At 65.5% G+C, this 17,281-nt stretch overlaps 1 protein-coding gene across 1 annotated transcript; it reads left to right on the top strand.

The window, feature by feature from the left end:
• The first annotated feature begins 5,507 nt into the window (after nucleotides 1-5,507).
• On the top strand, nucleotides 5,508-16,355 carry OXA1L (OXA1L mitochondrial inner membrane protein). The gene is made up of 8 exons (XM_067314955.1): nucleotides 5,508-5,703; nucleotides 7,981-8,124; nucleotides 9,260-9,345; nucleotides 10,396-10,560; nucleotides 12,189-12,293; nucleotides 13,832-13,994; nucleotides 15,586-15,666; nucleotides 16,258-16,355. Exons 1-8 carry the CDS (start codon nucleotides 5,550-5,552, stop codon nucleotides 16,353-16,355), a joined length of 996 nt encoding a protein of 331 aa, XP_067171056.1. The 5' UTR covers nucleotides 5,508-5,549.
• Nucleotides 16,356-17,281: the final 926 nt, after the last annotated feature.

Genomic DNA, 17,281 nt, shown 5'->3' with positions numbered 1-17,281 from the left:
TGGCTCCCCAAATACCCCCCCAGACCTGCTATTGCCCCCCCCCAGATGTCCCCCATTGCCCCCCGGATCCCCAAATACCCCCCCAGACCCACTATTGCCCCCCCCAGATGCCCCCCATTGCCCCCCCAGACTCCCTATTCCCTCCCAGATCCCCAAAATACCCCCCCAGGCCCCCTATTGCCCCCCCAATTGCCCTCCAGGCCCCCCAAACACCCCCCGGACCCCCCCATTGACCCCCCCCAGCCCCAAATCACCCTCCCAGACCCCCCCATTACCCTTCTAGACCACCCATTGCCCCCCCCAGACCCCCCAAACACCCCCCCAGAATCCCCAAATACCCCCCCAGACCCCCATTGCCCCCCAGACCCCCCCAAAAACAACACCCCCCCCCCCCCCGGGACGGTACCGGGCGCAAGTTGTCGCGCAGCAGTTTGGCTCCGTCCAGGTAACGGCACTTGGCCGGGGGGGGCAGGGGGGCGGCCAGGGCGGGCGCCAGGGCCGGGGGGGTCGCGTCGCCGGGGGTCGCGGGCCAGCGCCGCCTCCAGCGCCGCCCGCAGCGCCCCGAAATCCGCCGACGACGACCCCCCCGGGGGCTGCGGCGGCGGTTCGGACCCCCCCGGGGGCAACGGCGGCGGTTTCGACTCCCCCGGGGGTGACGGTGGCGGTTTCGACTCCCCTGGGGGTGACGGCGGCGGTTTCGAGCCCCCCAGGGGCAACAGCGGCGGTTTTGACTCCCCCGGGGGTGACGGTGGCGGTTTCGAGCCCCCCGGGGGTGGCAGTTTCGAGCCCCCCAGGGGCAGCGGTTTCGACTCCCCCGGGGGTGACGGCGGCGGTTTCAAGCCCCCCAAGGGTGGCGGTTTCGACTCCCCCGGGGGTGACGGTGGCGGTTTCGAGCCCCCCGGGGGTGGCAGTTTCGAGCCCCCCGGGGGCAGCGGTTTCGACTCCCCCGGGGGTGACGGCGGCGGTTTCGAGCCCCCCAAGGGTGGCGGTTTTGAGCCCCCCGGGGGTGGCAGTTTCGAGCCCCCCGGGGGTGATGACGGCGGTTTCAAGCCCCCCGGGGGCGGCAGTTTCGAGCCCCCCGGGGGCGACACCGACGGCTCGGCCCCCTCCGGGGGTGACGGTTCGGCCTCCCCCGGGGGCGACGTCGACGGTTCGGCCCCCTCCGGGGGCGCGGGGGGGCCGGATTCGGGTTCGGGGGGGCCGGATTCGGGTTCGGGGGGCTCCGCCATGACCTGTTGGGGGGGGGGGGGAAGAAAAGAAACGGGGTGTTAACGAGGTCGGGGGTTAACGAAGCATAAATAGGTTCCCCCCCCCCCCACCGAGGAAGGGGGGGGTTGGGGGGCTCTGGAGGGGGTTTGGGGGGCCCCAGGGGGGATTTGGGGAGTCCCAGGGGGGATTTGGGGGTCCCGGGGGGTGTTTGGGGGGTCCCGGCCCCCATCTGGGGGGGTCTCAGGTGAGTTTGGGGCTCCCAGCCCACAACTTAGGAATCCTCAGAGGGATCTGGGGGATCCCAGTGGGAATTTTAGGGACCCAGAAGAGGTCTGTGGAGCCCCACAGTGGATTTGGGGGGTCCCAACCCCTATCAGGGAGATCTCAGGAGACCCTGGGGGGCCCAGGGAGGATTTGGGAACCCCAGGAAGGATCTAGGAGATCCCGGGGGGGATTTGGGAACCCCAGGAAGGATCTAGGAGATCCCAGGGGGGATTTGGGGGGCCCAGGAAGGATCTAGGAGATCCCAGGGGGGTTTGGGAACCCCAGGAAGGATCTAGGAGATCCCAGAGGGGATTTGGAGGCCCAGGAAAGCTCTGGGAAGCCCTAGAGTAGGTTTAGGGGCCCCTCAGGAGGAACTGGGGGGGTCCCAGGAGAGATCCAAGAGATCCCAGGGAGGATTTGGGGGTCCCAGGAGAGATCTAGGAGATCCCAGGGTGGATTTGGAGACCCAGGAAGGCTCTAGGGAGCCCCAGAGTAGGTTTAGGGGCCCCTCAGGAGGAACTGGGGGGTCCCAGGAGAGATCCAAGAGATCCCAGGGAGGATTTGGGAACCCCAGGAAGGATCTAGGAGATCCCAGGGGGAATTTGGGGGGCCCAGGAAGGCACTGGGAAGCCCTAGAGTAGGTTTAGGGACCCCTCAGGAGGAACTGGGGGGGTCCCAGGAGAGATCCAAGAGATCCCAGGGTGGATTTGGGGGTCCCAGGAGAGATCTAGGAGATCCCAGGGTGGATTTGGAGACCCAGGAAGGCTCTGGGGAGCCCCAGAGTAGGTTTAGGGGCCCCTCAGGAGGAACTGGGGGGTCCCAGGAGAGATCCAAGAGATCCCAGGGAGGATTTGGGAACCCCAAGAAGGATCTAGGAGATCCCAGGGGGGATTTGGGAACCCCAGGAAGGATCTAGGAGATCCCAGGGGGGATTTGGGAACCCCAGGAAAGATCTAGGAGATCCCAGGGGGAATTTGGGGGGCCCAAGAGGGATCTAAGAGATCCCAGGGTGGATTTGGAGGCCCAGGAAGGCTCTGGGGAGCCCCAAAGTAGGTTTAGGGGCCCCTCAGGAGGAACTGGGGGGTCCCAGGAGAGATCCAAGAGATCCCAGGGGGGATTTGGGAACCCCAGGAAGGATCTAGGAGATCCCAGGGGGGATTTGGGGGGCCCAAGAGGGATCCAAGAGATCCCAGGGTGGATTTGGAAGCCCAGGAAGGCGCTGGGGAGCCCTAGAGTAGGTTTAGGGGCCCCTCAGGAGGAACTGGGGGGCCCCAGGAGGGATCCAAGAGATCCCTGGGGGATTTGGAGGCCCAGGAAGGCTCTGGGGAGCCCCAGAGTGGGTTTAGGGGCCCCTCAGGAGGAACTGGGGAGTCCCAGGAGGGATCTAAGAGATCCCAGAGTGATTTAAAAACCCAAGAGAGCTCTGGGAAGCCCTAGAGCAGATTTAGAAGCATCTCAAGAGGAACTAGGGGGGTCCCAGGATGAATTTTAGCGCGGGGGGGGGGGGGGCAGCCCCGACTTGGGAGGGTCCCGAGAGGGACCTTGGGGGGGGGGGATGGGGGCAGCTACCTCAGGGAGCGGCGGGGGAGGGGCTGCTCGGGGCCTACCTCCGAGGCCGATGGTTAACGGGGCGGGGGAAAGCCGGCAGCGAGCAAGCGGGGAAGCCGCAGACACCCCCCTTTTCCCCCCCCCGGTTCCCTTTCCCCTTAACCCGGTTCTGGGCGGCGGAGAAGGAGGAGGAGGAAGGTGGCGGCGATGAAGGGGCGCAACCGCCCGCCGCGCCCGGCCGGCGGCGCCTCAAAATGGCGGCGGCGGCGGCGGCGGCGGCGGCGGCGGCGCCCGCCTTCCCGCCTCGCTGACGTCACCAGCGCGCCAGGCCACGCCCCCTCGAGGGCAGCCCTCACCCGCTATGGCGGCGGCGGCGGCTTCGCGGCGGCGCCCGCCCGCCTTCCCGCCTCGCCGACGTCACCAGCGCGCCGGGACACGCCCACTCGAGGGCAGCCCTCACCCGCCATGGCGGCGGCGGCGGCTTCGCGGCGGCGCCGCGCATGCGCAGAGCAGCTGCTTCCTCCCCCCCCATGTGCACAGCCGCGATGATGGCGGCGGCGGCTCCGCGGCTCCGGCCGTTGCTCCGGGCCCTGCGGCTACAGGTGCGTCGGGGGGGGGTCCGGCGTGACGTCACGGCCCGGCGGTGACGTCACGCCGCGGGGAAAAGGGGGGGGAAGCGGCGAGACCCACACCGGTTGGGGGAGGGGGATTCCCCCTTCCCATTTGCCCCCCACACACACGTGCAGTTTCTTTCCCCCCTGATGACGTCATGCGCAGCGTGACGTCACGGCGAGCCCCGCCCGCGGGAGGGAGGGGGAGGCCGGGTGGGCTGCGTGAGCTTTAATCTTTTCCATATTTATCCTTGAATTATCCCCATTTTTTATACTGTATGACGTCATTGTGCAAAATAGCGACGTCATAGCTCATTAGTACACCGTATTTGGGGGGGTGCGCGTGCTGATGACGTCAAAGAGGTCATGACCTTGTGGGGGGTAACCCCAAACCTGGCGCCGCCGAGGTCGGGGGGGGGGAAGGGGAACGAGCGAGGCGGCGGCGCCGGGTGATGATGTCACCGGGGGAGCTCTGACGTCATTCTCTTCCCCCCCGCCCGCCCCCCGCAGGCCCCGCGGGGGCCCCTCCTGCCCCACAGGCCCCTCCTGGGGCTGGGCACCGCCCCCCGCGCCCTTGGCACCGCCCCCGGCGCCCAGGTGAGGGGGGGGGCGAAAATGGGGCTCGGGGGGGGCGGAAATGGGGGTCTGGGGGCAGGTGGGGGGCAGATTGGGGGACCTGGGGGGCAGAACAGGGGTTTGGGGGCAGGTGGGGGGCAGATTGGGGGACCTGGGGGGCAGAACAGGGGTTTGGGGGCAGGTGGGGGGCAGAACGGGGGCTCTGGGGGGCAGAAATGGGGGTCTGGGGCAGGTGGGGGGCAGAACGGGGGCTCTGGGGGGTGAAAACGGGGCTTGGGGGGGCAGAAATGGGGGTCTGGGGCAGAACGGGGGCAGAACGGAAGCTCTGGGGGGCAGAAATGGGAGTCTGGGGGGCAAAAATGGGGCTCGGGGGGTGAAAATGGGGCTCGGAGGGGGCAGAAATGGGGGTCTGGGGGCAGGTGGGGGGCAGATTGGGGGACCTGGGGGGCAGAATGGGGGCTCTGGGGGGCAAGAATGGGGGTCTGAGGGGCAGATGGGGGATCCATGGGGCAGGATGAGGGGACCTGGGGGGGGCAGATTAGGGGCTCTGGGGGGCAGATTGGGGGCACTAGGGGACTAATTGGGGGTCTGGGGGGCAGATGGGGGGCAGATAGGGGGTCTGAGAGGGTCTCTGGGGGGCAGATGGGGGTCTCTGGGGGGAGAATGGGGGTCTAGGGGCAGGTGGGGGGCAGATTGGGGGACCTGGGGGGCAGAAATGGGGGTCTGGGGGCAAAAATGGTGCTCAGGGGGGCAAAAATGGGGGTCTGGGGCAGGTGGGGGGCAGAACGGGGGCTCTGGGGGCAAAAATAGGGGTCTGGGGGGTGAAAATGGGGGTCTGGGGGCAGGTGGGGGGCAGATTGGGGGACCTGGGGGCAAAAATGGGGGTCTGGGGGGCATAATGGGGGTCTGGGGGGCAGAAATGGGGGTCTGGGGCAGGTGGGGGGCAGAACGGGGTCTCTGGGGGGCAGATTGGGGGACCTGGGGGCAGAATGGGGGTCTGGGGGGCAAAAATGGGGGTCTGGGGGCAGGTGGGGGGCAGAACGGGGTCTCTGGGGGGCAGATTGGGGGACCTGGGGGGCAGAATGGGGGTCTGGGGGGCAAAAATGGGGGTCTGGGGGGCAGATGGGGTTCGGATTGGGGGGCATCTTGGGGATCCATGGGGCAGGATTGGGCGGGGGGAGCATCTATGGGGCAGCCCCGCCCCCCCCACCTTGCCCCTCCGTGGGGCAGCCCCCTTACCCCCCCTTACCCCCCCCCATCCCCCCATTTCAGCCCCCACAGCCCCCGCGGAAGAAGGCGCCGCCGCCGCCGCCGCCGTGGGGCAGGGGGGGGACGCGGCCGATGCCGCCGCCGCCGCCGTGGGGCAGGGGGACGCCGCCGTGGGGCTTGGAGGAGCTGGGCCTGGGCGGCTACAGCCCCGTGGGGCTGGTGCAGAACCTGCTGCAGACGCTGCACCTCGACGGGGGGCTGCCCTGGTGGGGCGCCATCGCCCTCGGTGAGCGGGGGGGCGCTATGGGGCGGGGGGGGGGTCGCTATGGGGCTGGGGGGTCCATATGGGGCAGGAGAGGGGCTCTATGGGGGTGGAGAACTTTCCTATGGTAGGTAGGATGAAGATCTCTATGGGGCTGGGAGTTCTCTATGGGGCTGGGGGGGGCGCTATGGGGCTGGGGGAGGGCGCTATGGGGCTGGGGGGTCCATATGGGGCAGGAGGGGGGCCCTGTGGGGTTGGGGAGTGTCTGTGTGGGGCTGGAGAACGTCCCTATAGTAGCTGGGTTGGGGTGCTATAGGACTGAGTGGGTCCCTATGGGGCTGGGGAGGTCCCTATGGGTCTGGGGGGGTCGCTGTGGGGCTGGGGAGGTCACTATGGGGGTGGAGAGTCTTTCTATGGGGCTGGAGAACTTCTTATGGGAAGGATGGGCTCCCAGGAGGTGGCTATGGGTGTGGGCAGGAGAATCTCTTGGGAGGATGCTATGGGGCAGGAGAAGCTCCCAGGGGCTCTCTATGGGGCAGGAACCCCCCTGGGAGGCAGCTATGGGGCAGGAGACCTTCCTGGGAGGACGCTATGGGGCAGGAGAAGCTCCCAGGGGCTCTCTATGGGGCAGGAACCCCCCCCGGGAGGACGCTATGGGGCAGGAGAACCTTTTGGGAGGTGGCTATGGAGCAGGAGACCATGTTATGGGGCAGGAGAAGCTTTTGGGAGGTTGCTATGGGGCAGGAACCCCCCCCAGGAAGTGGCTATGGGGCAGGAGAACGTCTTAGAAGGACGCTATGGGGCAGGAGAAGCTCCCAGGGGCTCTCTATGGGGCAGAAACCCCTGCAGGAAGAACGCTATGGGGCAGAACCCCCCCCAGAAGGTTGCTATGGGGCAAGAGAATCTCCTGGGAGGTGGCTATGGGGCAGGAACCCCCCCGGGGAAGCAGCTCTGGGGCAGGAAGCCATGCTATGGGGCAGGAGAACTTCTTGGGAGGACGCTATGGGGCATAAACCCCCCCCAGGGAGAACGCTATGGGGCAGAACCCCCCCCAGGAAGTTGCTATGGGGCAGGAGAATCTCCTGGGAGGTGGCTATGGGGCAGGAACCCCCCCGGGGAGGCAGCTATGGGGCAGGAAGCCATGCTATGGGGCAGGAGAATCTTTTGGGAGGACGCTCTGGGGCAGGAACCCCCCCGGGGAGGCAGCTATGGGGCAGGAAGCCATGCTATGGGGCAGGAGAACCTCTTGGGAGGACGCTATGGGGCAGAAACCCCCCAGGGAGAACGCTATGGGGCAGAACCCCCCCCAGGAAGTTGCTATGGGGCAGGAGAATCTCCTGGGAGGTGGCTATGGGGCAGGAACCCCCCAGGGAGGCAGTTATGGGGCAGGAAGCCATGCTATGGGGCAGGAGAATCTCTTGGGAGGACGCTCTGGGGGAGAAGACCATGCTATGGGGCAGGAGAACCTCCTAGGGGCTCTCTATGGGGCAGGAACCCCCCTGAGAGGCAGCTATGGGGCAGGAGACCTTCTTGGGAGGACACTATGGGGCAGGAGGCCATGCTATGGGGCAGGAGAAGCTCCCAGGGGCTCTCTATGGGGCAGAAACCTCCCCAGGGAGAACGCTATGGGGCAGAAACCCCCCCAGAAAGTTGCTATGGGGCAGGAGAATCTCTTGGGAGGACGCTCTGGGGCAGGAACCCCCCCGGGGAGGCAGCTATGGGGCAGGAAGCCATGCTATGGGGCAGGAGAATCTCCTGGGAGGTGGCTATGGGGCAGGAACCCCCCGGGAGGCAGATATGGGGCAGGAAGCCATGCTATGGGGCAGGAGAACCTCTTGGGAGGACGCTATGGGGCAGAAACCCCCCCAGGGAGAACGCTATGGGGCAGAGCCCCCCCCCAGAAGGTTGCTATGGGGCAAGAGAATCTCCTGGAGGTGGCTCTGGGGCAGGAACCCCCCCCGGGGAAGCAGCTCTGGGGCAGGAAGCCATGCTATGGGGCAGGAGAATCTCTTGGGAGGACGCTCTGGGGCAGGAACCCCCCCGGGGAGGCAGTTATGGGGCAGGAAGCCATGCTATGGGGCAGGAGAATCTCTTGGGAGGACGCTCTGGGGCAGGAACCCCCCGGGGAGGCAGCTATGGGGCAGGAAGCCATGCTATGGGCAGGAGAATCTCTTGGGAGGACGCTCTGGGGCAGGAACTCCCCCGGGGAGGCAGCTATGGGGCAGCGGGTGGGTGATGACATCACTGCTGTGAGGCTGGGTGCTGACGTCATCGCCGGGGGGCGGGGCCTCTGTGGGGCAGGCACGGCGGGGGCGCGGGTGGCCCTGCTGCCCCTGCTCCTGGGGGCGCAGCGGCAGGCCGCCCGCCTGGCCCCCCACCTGCCCCACCTGCAGCGCCTGGGCCAGCGCCTGCGCGACGCCCGCCGCCGCGGCGACCCCCGGCAAGGTGGGCGGGGCCTCTGCCCGGCCGGGGGGCGGGGCTTCTGCCCCATGGGGGCGGGGCCTCTGCCGGGAGGGGGCTGCTGCGGGGGGGGGGGGAGCTGCTGGCCTGGGGAGGGGATGGGGGTGGATGGGGGGCGGGGCCTCTGCTGGGAGGGGGCGGGGCTGACAGGAGGGGGCGGGGCCTCTGCTGGGAGGGGGCGGGGCCTCTGCTGGGAGAGGGAGGGGTTGTTGCAGGGGGGAGCTACTGGCTTGGGGAGGCCTTTGGGGGAGGGGCGGGGCCACTGCGGAGGGGGCGTGGCTATGCCAGGAGGGGGCGGGGTCTCAGTTGGGAGGGGGCGGGGCTCTGCTGGGTGGTGGGCGGGCTTCTGGGAGGTGCAAGGGGGGAGCTGCTGGCCTGGGGAGGCCTTTTGGGGGTGGAGGGGGCGGGGCCACCGGGAGGGGGCGGGGCTGACAAGAGGGGGCGGGGCTCTGCTTGGGAAGGGGTTGGGGGGTGGAGCTTCTGGGAGGTGCGGGGGGCTGCTGGCTGGGGAGGGGTAGAGGAGGTGGGGCTTCCAGGGAGGGGTGTGGCCTTGAAGGGGGTGGAGCCATGGGGGTGGAGGGAAGGGGAGGTCTGGAGAGGGGGGTGTGGCCTATGGGGGAATGGGGCGTGGCTTCCAGAAAGGGGGTGGGGCTACACAGAGGGGGGGTGAAGGGGAGGTGCAGGGGCTGCTGGGCTGGGGGGAGGTGGAGGGGGCGGGGCCTATGTGGGAGGGGTGTGGTTTTCAGAGAGGGGCGTGGCCTGTGGGAAGGAGGTGGGGCTTCAGAAGGGTTCTGGGGGTGTGGCCTCTGGGAGGGTGTGGCCTACAAGGGGGTGGGGCTAAGGAGGGGGATAGAGGCGGGGCTGCAGCTCTCTGCTAGCTGGGGGAGAGGTGGAGTGGGTGGGGCTTATGGAGAGGGGGTGGGGCCTCTGCAAAGGGGGTGGGGCTTATTGGGGTGGGGCTTATTGGGGTGGGGAGGCAGGGCCTCAGGCGTGGGGCTTTAGGCTGGGGGTGGAGCCTTTTGCAGGGGGTGGGGCTTCTGGGAGGGGGCAGGGCCTGGTGCTGGGGGTGGGGCTGCAGCTGGCCCCGCCCCCACCTTGGCCCCGCCCCCCCCCTTTGCAGTGACGTTGGCCTACACGGAGCTGGCGGCCTATCAGAAGGCTCATGACGTCAACCCGCTGCGGGGCTTCCTGGTGCCCCTGGTGCAGGTGGGGCCCAGGCGTCCGGGAAGGGGCCCAGGCGTCCGAGTGACCCTTTGGGGGGTTCTTTGAAGGGGCCCAGGTGTCCGGGAAGGGGCCCAGGCGTCCAGGAGGGGGCCCAGGCGTCCAGGGAAGGGGCCCAGGCGTCCGGGAAGGGGCCCAGGCGTCCGGGGAAGGGACCCAGGCGTCCGGGAGGGGCCCAGGCATCTGGGAGGGGCCCAGGTGTCCGGGGAAGGGGCCCAGGCATCCGGGAGGGGCCCAGGCGTCCGGGAAGGGGCCCAGGCATCCGGGGAAGGGACCCAGGTGTCTGGTAAAAGGGGCCCAGGCGTCCGGGAAGGGGCCCAGGCGTCCGGGACAGGGGCCCAGGCGTCCGGGAAAGGGGCCCAGGAGTCCGGGAAAGGGACCCAGGAGTCCGGGAAGGGACCCAGGTGTCCGGGAAAGGGACCCAGGTGTCCGGGAAAGGGACCCAGGCGTCCGGGAAGTGGCCCAGGCGTCCGGGAAGGGACCCAGGAGTCCGGGAAGGGGCCCAGGCGTCCGAGTGAGGGGCCCAGGCGTCCGGTAAAAGGGCCCAGGCGTCCGGGAAAAGGGCCCAGGAATCCGGGAAAGGGGCCCAGGCATCCAGGAAGGGGCTCAAGTGTCCGGGGAAGGGGCCCAGGCGTCCGGGAAAAGGGGCCCAGGCGTCCGGGAAAAGGGGCCCAGGTGTCCGGGGAAGGGGCCCAGGCGTCCAGGGAGGGGCTCAAGTGTCCGGGAAGGGGCCCAGGGGTCCATGGAGGGGCCCAGGCGTCCGAGTGACCCTTTGGGGGGTTCCCAAGAGGGGCCCAGGCGTCCGAGTGACCCTTTGGGGGGTTCCCAAGAGGGGCCCAGGCGTCCGGGAAGGGGCCCAGGCGTCCGGGAAGGGGCTCAGGCATCCGGGAAGGGGCCCAGGCGTCCGGGCGAGGGGCCCAGGCATCCGGGGAAGGGGCCCAGGCGTCCGGGTGACCCTTTGGGGAGGTTCCCCGGAGGGGCCCAGGCGTCCGGGTGACCCTGCCGCCGTTTCCGGGGGGGGGTCGTCGTTCGCAGGCGCCCGTGTTCGTCTCCTTCTTCGTGGCGCTGCGGCGGATGGCAGCGGTGCCGGTCCCGGGTTTCCGCACCGGCGGCGTCGCCTGGTTCCCCGACTTGGCCGCTCCCGACCCCCTTTACCTGCTGCCGCTGCTCGTCACCGCCTCCACCTGGCTCGTCCTCGAGGTACCGCCCTGCACCCGCCCCGGCGCCCTGTGGGCCCTATAGAAACCCCCGGGGCCCTATAGAAACCCTGGGGGTCTTATGGTTGCTATAAAAACCCCAGGTGCTCTGTAGACCCTGTAGGAACCCTGGGGACCTTACAGATGCTATAGAAAATCTGGGCACCCTATAGATCCTATAGGAACCCTGGGGGCCTCATGGATCTTATAGAAACCTTGGGGGTTCTAGAGACCCTATAGAAATTCTGTCGTCCTATAGGAACCTTGGGGGCCTTACAGATGCTATAAAAAACTTGGGGGCCTTATAGACCCCGCAGGAACCCTGGGGGCCCTCTGGATCCTATAGAAACATTGGGGGTCCTATAGACCCTGTAGAAACTCCTGGAGTCCTATAGAAGCCCCAGGGGCCCTATAGACCCTATAGAAACCTTGGGGGCCTTACAGACCTTATAGAAACTCTGGGGGCCTTACAGATGCGATAGAACACCTGGCTGCTCTATAGACCCTGTAGGAACCTTGGGTGTCCTATAGACCCTATAGAAACTTTGGAGACCCTATAGAAACCCCGGGGGCTCTACAGACCTCATAGAAACCCTGGGGGCCCTATGGATCCTATGGAAACCTTGGGGGCCCTATAGACCCTGTAGAAACCCTGGGGGCCTTACAGATGCTATAGAAAATCTGGGTACACTATAGACCTTGTAAGAACTCTGGGAGCCCCATGGAGCCCTATAGAAACCCTGGGGGCCTTATAGACCCTATAGAAGCCCCTGGAGCCCTATAGAAACCCTGGGGGCCTTACAGGCCTTATAGAAACCATGGGAGCCTTATGAATGCTATAGAAAGCTTGGGTACACTATAGATCCTATAGAAATCCTGGGGGTCCTATAGAAACTCTGGAGCCTTATAGACCCCGTAGGAACCCTGGGGGCCCTATGGATCCTACAGAAACCTTGGAGACCCTATAGACCCTATAGAAGCTCTGGGGGTCCTATAGAAACCCTGGGGGCCTTACGGATCTTGTAGAAACCCTGGGGACCTTATAGATGCTATAGAAAACCTGTGCGCTCCAAAGAGCCTATAGAAACTCTGGGGGCCCCGCAAACCTTTTAGAAACCCCAGAAACCCTGTAGACACTATAGAAACCCTAGGAACCTTATAGCTCCTATAGAAATTGTGGGGGTCCTATGGAACTTGTAGAAGCCGTGGGGGCCCTATAGAAGCCCTGGGGGCTCTACATATGTTACGGAAAACTTAAGGATTCTATGAACAATATAGAAACCTTGGGTGTCCTATAGACCCTATAGGAACCCAGGGAGCCCTATAGAAACTGTGGGGGCCTTACAGACCCTATAGAAGCCCTGGGGGCCCTACGGATCCTATAGAAGCTTTAGGGACCCTGCAAACCCTATAGAGAACCTGGGAGCACTATAGACCCTATAGAAACCGGGAGGGGGTTGGGGTGACCCCCTATAGGTGCCCCATAGGTGGGCGGTGCCTATAGACCCTATATAATGAGAGGGGTCTGGTCGCTCCTATACGGGTGGGGGGGGGCGGCTATAGGTGCTCTATGGGGGGGTGGGGTCGGTTCTGGCCCCGCCCCCTCTCACCTATGGCCCCGCCCACCCGCAGCTGGGGGCGGAGACGGGGGTGTCGAGCCAGGGGGCGGGGCCGGCCCGGCAGTTGCTCCGCCTCCTGCCCCTCCTCTTCCTGCCCTTCATCCTCCACTTCCCCGCGGTGAGTGAGGGGGGGGCGCAAAGGGGGGGGCGGGGCTTGTGGGGCGAGGGGGGCGGGGCTTGTGCGTGGGGCGGGGTTTGGGGTGAGGGGGCGGGGCTTGTGCAAGGGGGCGGGGCTTTGCTCCGCCTCCTGCCTCTCCTCTTCCCCGTGGTGAGTGAGAGGGGCACAAAGGGGGGTGGAGCTTGGGGCGAGGGGGGCGGGGCTTGTGCGTGGGGGTGGGGCTTGCTCCGCCTCCTGCTCCTCCTCTTCCCCGTGGTGAGTGAGGGGGGCACAAAGGGGGGGTGGGGCTTGGGGCGAGGGGGCGGGGCTTGGCGCATGGGGGTGGGGCTTGGTGGCCCGGGGTGGGGCTTGCACGAGGGGGTGGGGCTTGCATGGAGGGGGGCTTTGCGAGGGGGCGGGGCTTGCACGTGGGGGCGGGGCTTGCACGAGGACCCTCCCCTGCACGAGAGCGATCCCTTGCACGAGGACGGTCTCTTGCACGGGGACGATTCCTTGCACGAGGACGAGTCCTTGCACGAGGACGCTCCCTTGCATGAAGATCACTCATTGCACAAGAGCGATTCCTTGCACGAGGACGCTCCCTCACGTAAGGACGATTCCTTGCACAAGAGTGATCTCTTGCACGAGGACGCTCCCTTGCACGAGTGTGTTTCCTTGCACAAGGACGCTTTCTTGCACGAGGACAATTCCCTGCGCAAGGACGCTCCCTTGCACAAGAGCAATTCCTTGCACGAGGATGCTCCCTTGCACGAGGATGCTCCCTTGCACGAGGACACACTCTTGCACAAGAGCAGTTCCTTGCACGAGGATGCTTCTTTGCACAAGAGCAATTCTTTGCACAAGAGCAGTTCCTTGCACGAGGACAATTCCTTGCACGAGGACGATTCCTTGCACGAGGATGCTCCCTTGCACAAGGACACACTCTTGCACAAAGACACTCCCTTGCACAAGAGCAGTTCCTTGCACGAGGATGTTTCTTTGCACGAGAGAAATTCTTTGCACAAGAGCAATTCCTTGCACAAGAGCAATTTCTTGCACAAGAGCAATTCCTTGCATGAGGATGTTTCCTTGCACGAGGATGCTTCCTTGCACGAGGATGCTTCCTTGCACGAGGACGCTCCCTTGCACAAGAGCAGTTCCTTGCACGAGGACGCTCCCTTGCACAAGAGCAATTCCTTGCACGAGGACAATTCCTTGCACGAGGATGATCTTTTGCACGAGAGCAATTCCTTGCACGAGAATGATTCCTTGCACGAGGACTGTTCCTTGCACAAGGATGATCCTTTGCACAAGAGCAGTTCCTTGCACGAGGATGCTCCCTTGCACGAGGATGCTCCCTTGCACAAGAGCAATTCCTTGCACGAGGACGATTCCTTGCACGAGGATGATCTTTTGCACGAGAGCAGTTCCTTGCACGAGGACGATTCCTCGCACGAGGCTGCTCCCTCGCACGAGGGGGCCGGTTCCTCGCACGAGGCCGTGACCCCCCCCCCCCTCCCCGCGCTGCGTCCGTGTGTCCGTCCCCGTCCCCCCCCCAGGCCATCCTGACGTACTGGGCGACGTCGAACGCCGTGAGCCTGGCGCAGGTGGGGCTGCTGCGGGTGCCGGGGCTGCGCGCCCGCCTCGGCCTGCCCCCCCCGCCGCCCCCCGCCCCCCCCGCCGCCCCCGCAGCCCCCGGCCTCCTCCAGACCCTCCGCAAGGGTGAGCACGCCCGGGGGGGGGGGGTTGCACGCGCGGGGGGCTTGCACGAGGGGTTTGCACGAGCAGTTTGCACCGGGGGGGTTGCAAAAGGGTTTTGCACCGGGGGGGTGTTGCATTGGGGGGGTTTTGCACAAGGGGGTTTTGCACAAGGGGTTTTGCACAAGGAGGTTTTGCACAAGGGGTTTTGCACAAGGGGGTTTTGCACAAGGAGGTTTTGCACAAGGGGGTTTTGCACAAGGGGGTTTTGCACAAGGAGGTTTTGCACAAGGAGGTTTTGCACAAGGGGGTTTTGCACAAGGGGTTTTGCACAAGGAGGTTTTGCACAAGGAGGTTTTGCACAAGGGGTTTTGCACAAGGGGGTTTTGCACAAGGGGGTTTTGCACAAGGGGGTTTTGCACAAGGGGGTTTTGCACAAGGGGTTTTGCACGAGGAGGTTTTGCACGAGGAGGTTTTGCACAAGGAGGTTTTGCACAAGGAGGTTTTGCACAAGGAGGTTTTGCACAAGGAGGTTTTGCACAAGGGGTTTTGCACAAGGAGGTTTTGCACAAGGAGGTTTTGCACAAGGAGGTTTTGCACAAGGGGGTTTTGCACAAGGAGGTTTTGCACAAGGGGGTTTTGCACAAGGAGGTTTTGCACAAGGAGGTTTTGCACAAGGAGGTTTTGCACGAGGAGGTTTTGCACGAGGAGGTTTTGCACAAGGAGGTTTTGCACAAGGAGGTTTTGCACAAGGAGGTTTTGCACGAGGAGGTTTTGCACAAGGAGGTTTTGCACAAGGAGGTTTTGCACAAGGGGTTTTGCACAAGGGGGTTTTGCACAAGGAGGTTTTGCACAAGGGGGTTTTGCACAAGGGGTTTTGCACAAGGGGTTTTGCACAAGGGGGTTTTGCACAAGGAGGTTTTGCACAAGGGGTTTTGCACAAGGGGGTTTTGCACAAGGGGGTTTTGCACAAGGAGGTTTTGCACAAGGGTTTTGCACAAGGGGGTTTTGCACAAGGAGGTTTTGCACAAGGGGTTTTGCACAAGGAGGTTTTGCACAAGGGGGTTTTGCACAAGGGGTTTTGCACAAGGGGGTTTTGCACAAGGGGTTTTGCACAAGAGGTTTTGCACGAGGAGGTTTTGCACGAGGGGGTTTTGCACGAGGGGTTTTGCACAAGGGGGTTTTGCACGAGGGGTTTTGCACAAGGGGTTTTGCACAAGGAGGTTTTGCACAAGGAGGTTTTGCACAAGGAGGTTTTGCACAAGGGGGTTTTGCACAAGGGGGTTTTGCACGAGGGGTTTTGCACAAGGGGTTTTGCACAAGGGGGTTTTGCACAAGGGGGTTTTGCACAAGGAGGTTTTGCACAAGGGTTTTGCACAAGGGGGTTTTGCACAAGGGGTTTTGCACAAGGAGGTTTTGCACAGGGGTTTTGCACGAGGGGGTTTTGCACGAGGGTTTTTTTGCATGAGTTTTTTTTGCGCAAGGGGGGTTTTTTGCACGAGGGTTTTCTTGCACGAGGGGGGTTTTCTTGCACGAGGGGGTTTTCTTGCACGAGGGGGGTGTCGCGCGCGGGGCTTTCTCGCCCGGGGTGACGCCCGCGTGTCCCCGTGCGCAGACTGGCGGGAGGCGCAGGCGGCGCAGCAGCGCGAGCGGCGCGAGTGGCGGCTCCGCAACCACCTGGCCCTGGCCGCCAAGGGTGAGCGGCGCCTCGCACGACGGCGGGGGGGGCTTGCACGAGGGGGGGGTCTTGCACGAGGGTCTTTCTTGCACAAGGGTCTTGCACGAGGGAGGGTCTTGCACGAGGGTTTTTCTTGCACAAGGGTCTTGCACGAGGGAGGGTCTTGCACGAGGGTTTTTCTTGCACGAGGGTCTCTCTTGCACGAGGGTTTTTTGCATGAGGGTCTTGCACAAGGGTTTTGCACAAGGGGGGGTCTTGCACGAGGGGCTCCTCTTGCACGAGGGTTTTGCACAAGGGTCTTGCACGAGGGAGGGTCTTGCATGAGGAAGGATCTTGCACGAGGATCTCTCTTGCATGAGGGTCTTGCACAAGGCTGGTTCTTGCACAAGGGCGGTTCTTGCACAAGGGTCTTGCACGAGGGCGGGTGTTGCACAAGGCTGGTTCTTGCACGAGGGTGGTTCTTGCACGAGGGTCTCTTGCACAAGGGTCTTGCACGAGGGTCTCTTGCACGAGGGTGTTGCACAAGGGTTTTGCACAAGGGTGGGTCTCTCTTGCACGACCCCCCCCCCCCCCGGCTCACGTGTCCGTCCGTCCGTCTGTTCCCCCCAGGGCCGCTGCGCCAGACCTTCGCCCAGAACCCGCTGGAGCGGCCGGCGCCCGCCGCCCCGCCGCCCCCCAAGCGCCCCTGGAAGGACACGCTCGGCTGAGGCGCCCCAATAAAGCCCCATTGCGCCCCAAAAACCTCCCCTCTGTCCGTCTGTCTTGGGGTGGGGGGGGAGGGGGGGGAAGCGCTGCGCGTTTTGGCGCCGCGCGGCCGCCGTAAGTAGCGGGCGCCGCCAAGATGGCGGGCGGGACAAGATGGCGGCGCCCGCGCCGCTGCCGTACGGCGTTATGGCGGCGCCCGTCTCTGTGACGTCGCGGCGGCAGCGGCGGCCACTTCCGGCTTCCCTGCGGAGCTGCTTCCGGCGGGCGGCGCAACTTCCGGCCGAGGCCATGGCGGCGCGCAGGATCATGCGGATCGGTAGAGCCGGGGCGACCGCGGCGGGGGGTGGGGGCGGGGCCTGGTCCGGGGGCGGGGCCTAGGGGAGGGGCGTGGCTTAGGGAGGGGCCGGGCTGGGCTACGGCGCGGGGGAGGGGGCCAAAAAGGGGGAGTGCGAAGGGTTGGGGGGGGGGAAGGAGAGTTGTAGGGGGGCGGGGCGATGAGTGCAGGGGCGGGGTCTGAAAGGGGGTGTGGCTATCTTGGCCCCGCCCCCAACCTCGCCCCGCCCCTCCCTCCCCCAGCGGAGCTCCGGGCCCGGACGCAGAGCGCCCTGCCCCGCCCCCACCAGCGCATGGGCCAATGGAGAGTGGAGTGAGCCGGGACGCCTGGGCCCCCTGGGGGGGGGGAGGGGCGAGGGGGGCTGTGGGGGGGGGAGGGGTGTCGTCCCGGACACCTGGGCCCCTTCCCCGGACACCTGGGCCCTTTCCCCGGACACCTGGGCCCCTTCCCCGGACACCTGGGTCCCTTCCCGGACGCCTGGGTCCCTCCCCCGGACACCTGGGCCCCTTCCCGGACGCCTGGGCCCCTTTCCCGGACGCCTGGGCCCCTTCCCCGGACGTCTGGGCCCCTCCCCGGATGCCTGGGCCCCTTTCC

This window comes from Apteryx mantelli, chromosome 39 (genome assembly GCF_036417845.1).
Source record: "Apteryx mantelli isolate bAptMan1 chromosome 39, bAptMan1.hap1, whole genome shotgun sequence".
In the NCBI taxonomy this organism is placed as follows: domain Eukaryota; kingdom Metazoa; phylum Chordata; class Aves; order Apterygiformes; family Apterygidae; genus Apteryx; species Apteryx mantelli.
Note: the sequence above shows the minus strand (reverse complement) of the source record. Positions and strands in the feature narration are given on the sequence as shown.